Raw genomic sequence first — 8,958 nt, 5'->3', positions numbered from 1 at the left:
TCAGCAGGACTCGGAAGGTCTCCGGCCCTTCCCGTTGCCACCAGAGGGAGAAGGGCTCAGCGCAAGGGTAGCAGGAGAGGAGGATGCTGTAACCGCTAGATGTCTGAGTAATTCATTCTGGATGGGGATAACCAGGCTGGCATCCCTGCGAGCTGGAAAATGTGAGCTCTGTTTTGTCTCGCTGCCGTGGCAGCCGATGCTGATGACAATACAAAATTGTTCTCATTAAAATATTGCAGGGGCAAACTTCAACTTTTCATCAGTCGGAAAGCCACGCGCAAGCGTTGGGCTGTGGGGTCAGAAACAAGGAAAGGGCGGGGGGGCGCAGTGAGGTCCTCTCATCAGCTGAGACTTGCCCTTTGGGAGTCAGCTGGTTGAAAACCAACTGCTTTGAGAAAGGAAATAAATTTGCAAATAACGTTCTTACAACATCCCCCCCCAACCTGAAGCTGTGGTGTGTGGAGGGAGATCAGCTCTCCTGCAGAAATTAGTTCTGGTAACGGACTGCTTCCCAGAAGGAAAAATCCCCTTCGTGCTGGAAGAGGAGGAGAGGTATCCCGATGCCTTTGAGCTCCTCTTCATTGGCAGCTCCTCTTCACTGGTAACCCCAGCACATCCCCGCCGTGGAGTGCAGACCCCGCCAGGTGAGCTGCAGCTCCCCATGCTCGTCTGTCTCCTGGTTTGCAGACCCCACAGACCCCGTCAGACCATGGGTTGAGACCTTCTGCTCTAGTGGGAGCTGAACTGAAGCTGGGACAGTTCAGGCAGGAAATAAGTGACATATTTCCAGCAGCTAACAGTAATGAGTCACTGGAAGAATCTGCCCTGGGATCTGCAAGCTCTTCACTTCCAAGGGTCTTTTGACTCGGGGCTGGATGCCCTCCAAAGGGATGCTCTGCATTGGCCACATGCTGAGGACATGAGGATGCTGCTTGGGTGTATTCTCTGCCTGGGGCTAGGAAGGAGGTTGGACAACCGACCCTAATGGTCTACAAGTCACTTAATGAATAAATAAGCGGTTGCAAAGCAGTAGTGGAGCAGTACGATGGGGATGGTTGAGCTGTTGGTGTGTGGGACTGTAGCTGCTGGAGTAGGTCAGTATGGCTCTGTGGGCTGCACGTCCCACAGATCAGATCTGGAAATTGTGTGTGGGATGCCCCGAATCCCAGTGGCCAGTTGTGATTCTGGGCACCAGCACGGCTCCAGGCGCTGAGATAAGATCTCTGTGTCTGTCCCTGGAGTTGCCCACTGCCCCCGGGGTGACACAAGGAGCTCCACGGCTGCATTGTGGAGAAAACACTCGGCAATCTAAGAGCTGATAGTTTATTTCTACGCTTTTATTTCTTATCTTTTAGCTAGTTGTCTGTGCAGAATCTGACCCTTCTCCTTCTGCCTCTTAGCTCAATTTCTGTAGACCTGGAGCAGAAAACCCCCAGGGAGCCGCGTGCTGCTCTGGTCCCTGGGTGTGTGCTCCCCTGCTGTGGGCTGGTTGGGAGCTTTCCCCGGGAGCCATCCTGCTCGTGGCATCCCATACCGATCCCTGCTCCTAGCAAATCCACTCGACTGTGAGGCTCTGCCAGGCTGGGCTGCCCCTCAGGTCCCGCATCTTCTCACCCCCTCAGCCTGGCTCTTTGCCTGTGGCCCCTGTCGATGCTCAGCCTGCAGCTCACCGGGTTAATGCCTGCCTTGGCGCACAGGATGGAGCCTGGAAGAGCTGGATTTGGTGCCGATGTGGGCTGCCAGGGCTTGTGCTACCCAGCCCTTTCTGAGTCTGTGTGCTTCAGAGAGTGAAGCTCTGTCTGAGTGCCTGGATGCGCCTGCAGTGATGGTGTAGGAGACAATCTCCTTATTTCTCCAGTGCCTCCAATTCTCCGAGTAGATCAGACCTCCACGTTGCCCATTTCCAGCTCCCAGGGCTGTGGGATACTGGTGGTCTCTGTTGGGACCACTGATGAGCGCTTGTCCCAGGAGGACGGGATGTCTGTAACAGATGCTCGTCCCTGGCGTCTGTGGAGCATCAATTAGTGCTGACAGGTTTCCACCCCCATTTACAATGCCGGATTTGACCTGATCACCTGGCGGCGAGGGGCCCTGCTGCCTGCTCCTGGCTGCCTCCCCTCAGCCCGTTCCCTTGCTGCTGGGGGCAAATGTGGGTGCTGCTCCCAAGGCCGTGGGTGTGAACTGGGGCTGGTGTTAAGGTGACCTGCTGCTTTGTGGGGAATTTGTGAGCCACCCGGGGCAGACCCTATAAGCTCTGCAACTCCCAGTGGGATTTTGGAGGGGAAAAGCAAACCAAGCCCTCTTCCCTTCCTCAATAGCCCACACTCACGATCCTAGAATGGAATAAGAGGGATCTGGCAAGGCCCTACAATTAGCTGTTATGCAGGGGCTTTCGTTAGGCTGTTTTCTGTGCCCCTTGAGTTTCCACCATTTCTGGGCATCAGCTCAAGGGTCTCGAAGCCCAGTAGCCCTACTGTGGGAGCCCATCCCAGCTCCATGAGGCCTCGACACACTCCCCCGCTTGCTCCTGCCCCTCTCCCAGGGCATGTGGACCACTTGCTGTTTGGGAGCCTGGGATGAAATCCAGGTCTTGGAGAGAAGCCATGAGGTGCCACCACCACACAAGGTGAAGGTGGCTGGATCCTGACTGTTGTCCCCTTGCCCATGGTGGTTGTTCCCCTGCCCGTGCTGCTTCTCCAAGGCAGGTGGAAACTGCAGTAGCTGGCGAGGAAAGGGCCACGTCCCTGTCACGTGCACGGACACGTCTCTACTCAGTAAAATATTTATTCCTCCATTATTTCACAAGAGTTGTTTTTACAAAAACCTTACAAAAATTTCCAAAACACAGACATGCAGAAGAGGGGGGGAAAAAAAAAAAAATCCACTGTGGATCTTGTTACAAGTAATTGAAATGTACAAATAGAAAGGGCGAGAGGGAGCTTAGATTACAATAATCCCTCTGTCCTGCTACCCCTCCGCGGGTGCAATTTGTATCTCGTCTCGGTGAGGATTCAGCATTGACTGACAAGCCGCGATAAGCTGCCAAGAGCACGGCGAAGGAGGGGCCCTAAGATGAGGAGCGAATGTTTTCAAATATATATATACATATAGATATTTAGTGAAGAAATATTTATTCCCTGCTTTTTTTAGGTTTACAGAAACGGCATCTGCAAACTATTAAATGGGTTTATTTTCATTAATGCTCTCAAAGAGGCAGCGACATTTATATCCCTGTGGTTTCGTCTTGTATAACTGAAAAAAGAGCCCTGTGCTTTCCATGGGAATAGACCCCCCCCAGCCCCATCCTCCTGCCCCAAGTGCCAATTCTCATGGCGGATGATTCGATCTGCAGTGGATCCCTCTTCCCCCTGGCCTGGCACGTCTTGGCTTTTGTCAGGTCTCTGCGTGGTGTCTCGCTGCGGTCTGGGGAGCTGTGTGCTCCCATTCTGGTACGGCAAATGTGTGTGTGTGTCGGGGGGATGCCAGCCCTGGAAAAAGGGGTGGGGGGCACAGGGTGGGTGCTTAGGGTGAGTTTGCTCCCTGGATGAGGTGGGCAGTGTCGGTCAGGCTGTGCCCCCTCCCTGCCCACCATGCTTGAGGAGGAGGAGGTGGCTGTTCCCAACTTAGGGGCTGCATTGGGTGGAGCAGGGAAAGCTGGGGCTGGAGTGGCTGGTTCACCCCCAGCCAGAGGACACGTGCTCCTCTCCCGGTTCTCCCATCAGGTCTCCGGTGCTGGGTGAGTTCCCCTGGGCAGGTGCTGCCAGGGATGAAGCTGAAGGTCCTGGTGTCACAAGCACTGGGTACCACGTGTGGCTGCAGTGACAGCCCCAGTAGGAAAGGGAGAGGATGCTCCTGGGAGTGCTGGGGACATTTTCAGCCTTGGTGTCGCATGCTGGAGGTTGCTTACCTGGAGGAAGCACCTTAGCAATTGCTGTGTTCACCCTCAGACCTACTGCTACAGTCCTCAGCGGGGCTGAGCCCTTCTAGGCAGGTAGGGCTGGTGCCTTCTCCGTCCAGGCCACCCATCTGAGCTGGTGGCATCCATGTGCTTGGCTGATGGCTCTTTGCAGTGGCTGAGGAAAGGGTGGCCTGGCTTCTAGAGGGCTTTTTCCACAGGGTAAAACCTCCATCACTTCGGCTCATGCCCCATTGCTGCAGTATTGGCAGGAGAAGGTGGTGGGTGCGTCTCTCTGCAGCTCAGTCCCACGGGCAAAGGACCGGGGTGGCATTAGCCTGGGGCAAGTTTGCCCACCCTGTGTCCGTCCCCCGGCATGTCCCACCTTGCAACCTCATTAGGCTGCACGGCAGGATGGGACGAGGGGGAAGCCATTTCCTTTCTGCAAAACCAAAAAAAGCCCACCCCCATGGAGTCGCCAGGCCCAAACCCCCGCACACATCTGCGGAGCTGCCGACGGGGAGGCTGTGCCTCCGGAAGGCGAAGCCTGCTTTGCCGTTGGCATGAAGCGCTGGGAGCCGCCTACTCAGCTGAAACCCAACAGCTTTTTCCAATTTTCTCTTTCCCTGGGACGGTTCAATGACCTGGGGCTCTGCAGAATTGCTGGCAAAACCCACCGAGGCAGGGCAGCGGTGCCTGTTTGGGGACCGGAGATGCTCCCCCCAGCTCATGGGAGACCTCACAGGCTCCGAGCGAGTCCGTAGAGATGCTCCAGCACTCCTTGCCCCTCTGGGAAGAGACAAAGCCTGATGCCATTGACATAGGCAGCTCCTAAATGCAGGCAGCGCGGTGCAGGGGGCTGGCTGGGGCAGGGACGAGCCGTCGGCTTCCCAAAGTCTCTCCCAAGCACTGCGGCTGGGGATGCACAGAGGGGCGAACGCTTGGGTCCATTTCGGCACATATGGTTGAGCACTGCGAGTCACAGCCCGGGGAAAAGGGGGGCTCGTGATCCTCCCACCGCCGCATGTTGTCCCTGCGGGAGGAGAAGACCCAATAACTCTTTGGCTCTCTGGGTGAGATACCCAAATTGGTCAAATCCAATAGTCCAAGTTCCTTCCATGTTTGGAAGCAAATTCTTGTTCCCTTGGCAAGTCTGTTTGTCCTCGAAGAGCGCGTGGGGGGTATGTGTGTGTATATATAGCCTTTATTATAAGGGTGTGCGGAAAAGCAAGTTTCTAACCAAGTTTGCTCCATATGTGGCTATAATTATGTGCCACTTCGGCCTGGGACTGACTCTACCTTCAAAAGGGAAGAGGAGAGGAGAGGTGCTGAGACATTGGATGAGTGGCACATAGGTTGAGCAGGCAGCGGATTTGTCCTGGACCAGCACAGGAGCTCCACGCTGTATCCTGGATGAGGCCACGGGGTGGGCTTTGCCCTGGTCAGTTCACGGTCGGCACCTGGTTCTGATGGAGGCTGAACTCTTTGGCTTTGAGGCGCAGGCTGGCGATGCTGTTGGCCATGTTCACCCCTTGGGTGGGCGTCGCGGTCCCGCTGGAGCTGTAGGAGGGCACAGTGCTGCTGGGAGGGAGCAAGGGAGGAATGAGGCATGGCTCATGGAGGAGTCCCCATGCCCCGCGCAGTCCTGCCGGCTTCCCAGGTCAGACTGGCCGTTCCCTCTTAGACATCTCCCACAAGAGCAGTCAAGGCTTCAGCATTTTTATGTGGCTGGATGCATGTGGGAACTCTTCAAACTATGCACCAGGAGGCCCTGCCTTGAGCTGTTGGACGAGATGGCTGGATGCAGAGAGCTGGGAACCAGAAGGGACCCATGCCACCTCCCTTGCCAAGATGTGGGAAGGGTCAGCACAAGGGCAAGCGAATCCCTTGCGAGGACCAGGGCCCACGCTCTGGCCCTGAAATGCATGGAGGCAGGGAAGCCTGCTCAGCAGTGGCCAGGGGATGCTCAGACGGGGCTGAAACAGGTTCCCAAAGCAAAGCTGAACAAGCTCCTTTCAGGCCCATAAAACTCTCTGTGTCCTCAGCAGCAGCAGAGGGCTGCACTCCCATGGCAGTGGGGTGGTCCCTAGGCAGCCTGTCCCATGGCCACCTCCCCAGCTCCTCCAGAGCCTGCACCTACCTGTACGGGGAGGTGCTGGTCCAGGAGAGATACTCCGGGGTCAGTGCGGTGGGCCGTGGAGCCATGGGCTGCTCAATGGCTGCTTCTTGGCTGTAGGATTTGAGGAGCGATGCTGATCTGTTGGCCAGCATTGCCCTCTCGTTACGGCGAAACTTGGCCCTCCGGTTCTGAAACCAGACCTGCATGGGGAGGCAAGGTGGTCAGCGGGGACCTGGTGCAAGCAGGGATGTCCCAAGCATCCGTCCTACTGATCGTGGTCATATGCAGGATGAAACGAGAGAGGGGACAGTCCCTGCTCCCGCCTGGAGACAAGGCAGAGGGTGTTGTTTTCCCCCACACAAACCTTTGCTCACCTGGACTCTTGCCTCGCTGAGGTTGACCCTTCTTGCCAGCTCCTCCCGCACAAAGGCATCGGGGTAGTGCGTCCTCTCGAAGACCCTTTCCAGGGCCTGCAGCTGGCTGCTGTTGAAGGTGGTGCGGTTTCTCCTCTGCTTCTTCTTCCTCTTGGCTGCCCCACGGCTTGGGCTCAGGCTCTCGCCTGTGGGGAAAGCACAGAAGAGGCCACATGAGAGCCAGACACGTGAGAGATCCCACACGGGCACCTGGCCAGGCTTGAGCCCTCCTGGGGGTCTGCAGTGCCCTGCTCCATACCAGCCATGCTCCCTGCAGGCACCTGGGACACTGTGGGGAGCAGCACACGTACAACCCTATAGTCTCCATGAGACTCAAAACCTATTTCAGGACCTGCTGGAGCTTAAGGTTAAACCCAACACTTGCAAAGACCTGTGGTAGTTTTATGTCTGGCTAAAACCACCCGGACCTGATTTTGAATACCAGTCTCAGTGGATTCTGGGGCAGCACTTGAGCCAAACTGCTGTGACTGCATCTCACAGCTTCCCCCCAGTGGGGACACATCCACAGGTTGTCTTGGGCTTGGCTCTTGCTACAGGTTTAGGTCAAATTTGCATGGTTGGCGATGGAAATTCAGCACCAGAATATCTCAGAGAGGTGGGTCTCAGCTCCCACCTCCAGCACCCCCTGAAGCCCCGGCTGTGGCATGTCCCCAAGGTGACACAGGACTGCAGCCAAGCATCTGCTCATCCAACCCTGGTCTTCAGAGCTAGGAACGAACACCACTGCGTCTCGCAGAGCTCAGCCTCTGCAGTGTTTATTTCTGGCTTTGCTGGCTCATGGAAACATGAAGCTGAGGGTGTAGTTTGGTTTCTCAGTATTGATCTTGGGCTCTCAGCCAGGCTGAGATTAATCTCCTCTTTGTCACTAATATCATCAGGTTTAGGCAAGTTTATGAAGTCTTTTTCCAGGATACCCAGCGAGCTGCCTGAAAAGGCTTCATGGGGAACACGTCTTGCTGTCGTTCTTCCGTATGGAGGTACTGGTTAATTATTCTTTCTGTTAATAAAGCATCTGGATCCAATCTGTACCTACTGGTGGGAAAGTATTTTGGAATTATTTGAAATGTTAATAGTTTTATGACATTCTGATTCATAGCAGGGTTATATTGGGGTTTTCTGCTCTATATCATTGTAGAGGCCATGATGGCAGGAATTACCACTCCCTGAATATGCTCAAGAAATAAATACTTGCTAATAAGCTATCTTGATACTTATTAAATAGACGTGCAGCATTTTCAGATAATACTTGAACAAGTAACAAAATCTACTGGAAGGGATATTAACTCCCCTGCTTCAAGTCACCACCAAGCTGTTGAGCAGGAGGAAACTATGTGTTCCAAGATCTTTAAGGCCAGAAAAACATTCTTGGACCTTAATTCTGAATAATTCAAGCCATGAAACCTCCACCAACAAGTTTTCCATCAAGTCCCTAAGGTCCCTTTGTACCGAGTACACCACTTTCAAAGGCTGTCCCATCCTGAGATGAGCCATGAGGACCAGAGACACCCCAATATCTGCTGGCAGGTTGTCCTGGGACTAGTCACTTCTTCTCAAAGTAGGGTCCAAACTTAGAGCTATTGCAGAGTTTTCTTGCACCCTTCTCTAAAAATCCTGCTGCTGACTGATGCGACCAAGAGTGTCCTGGTGCCCGATGTGAGCCAAACCAAGGTGATGCGGCAAAGAAGGAAGGGTTACGCTTATTTCCATTGCTGGCAGTGACCTCCTGAAAAGAGCAGATGGCTTCTCTGGCACTTTGCTATAACGAGGACCAGTGCCAGGGCCTGGGAGCACTGGGTGCCTCCAACACCCTGACCCATTAAGGGATGAGGCGTTGGGCTGGGAGGAGGTGCAGGGATGTGGAGGTGGGACCTGGGCACCACCACCATCCCCGTTCCCCATCTCCCAGACACATGCAGGGATGCTGCATCATTTTGACCATGACCAGGCCAAATTGCTGGATGGTGGGGAGAGGGGAACATCCCCGGATGGGAAGGAGAGGAAAAGGTACTCTGTCCACCTCCCAGGGCCTTGCTGCAGCCACTGGCATTTCTCTGGGTCTTTTATTGTGTTCTAGGTGCATTTGGACCTTGGTTGACAATCCTTGGACTGGAAACAGCCTGTGCTCTTGTTATCTGGGACATGGCCTTCTTAGTTGGGTACAGAGATGATGGTTGGTGCCGTGCCTGAAATACATGTGGGTTTGAGGCCCTTTCCCTGGCCAGGAAACCGCAGGCTGCCCTTCACCGCCGTTTGTGTTTAAAGGCTCACAAATAAAATTCTCCAGATTCCCTCCAGCCCTTGTTCCTGCAGCTTCAAATGTTCTGCCAGTCTCCGCTTTCCAGTTGCCCCTTTTAGTTAAACTCCTTTTTTGGTCCTGTTTTCCTTCAGCGAGCTAACGAGCCACTGGATTAAAATACATGAAGTCCAGCCACGGTTGTCCCTGAGTTTTCCAGGAGCCTGGGACCGAAATGGGAACCATCAGGCTGGGAAGGAGCTACAGGATGTAACAG

The 8,958-nt window shown here is 54.5% G+C and overlaps 1 protein-coding gene across 1 annotated transcript in view; it reads right to left on the bottom strand.

Moving 5' to 3' along the window:
• Window positions 1-2,928: 2,928 nt before the first annotated feature.
• Window positions 2,929-8,958, bottom strand: part of PRRX2 (paired related homeobox 2) — a 25,453-nt gene continuing 19,423 nt past the window's right edge. The window contains exons 2-4 of the mRNA XM_063353095.1: window positions 6,389-6,573; window positions 6,036-6,214; window positions 2,929-5,473 (exon numbers count right to left, since the gene is read on the bottom strand). Of these exons, the coding sequence (XP_063209165.1) occupies window positions 5,338-5,473; window positions 6,036-6,214; window positions 6,389-6,573 (500 nt within the window). The 3' untranslated portion in view covers window positions 2,929-5,337. The remainder of the gene's footprint in view (window positions 5,474-6,035; window positions 6,215-6,388; window positions 6,574-8,958) is intronic.

This window comes from Chroicocephalus ridibundus, chromosome 15, assembly GCF_963924245.1.
Source record: "Chroicocephalus ridibundus chromosome 15, bChrRid1.1, whole genome shotgun sequence".
Classification (NCBI taxonomy): Eukaryota; Metazoa; Chordata; class Aves; order Charadriiformes; family Laridae; genus Chroicocephalus; species Chroicocephalus ridibundus.
The sequence above is the reverse complement of the archived record's forward strand: the minus strand, read 5'-3'. Positions and strand labels throughout refer to the sequence as shown.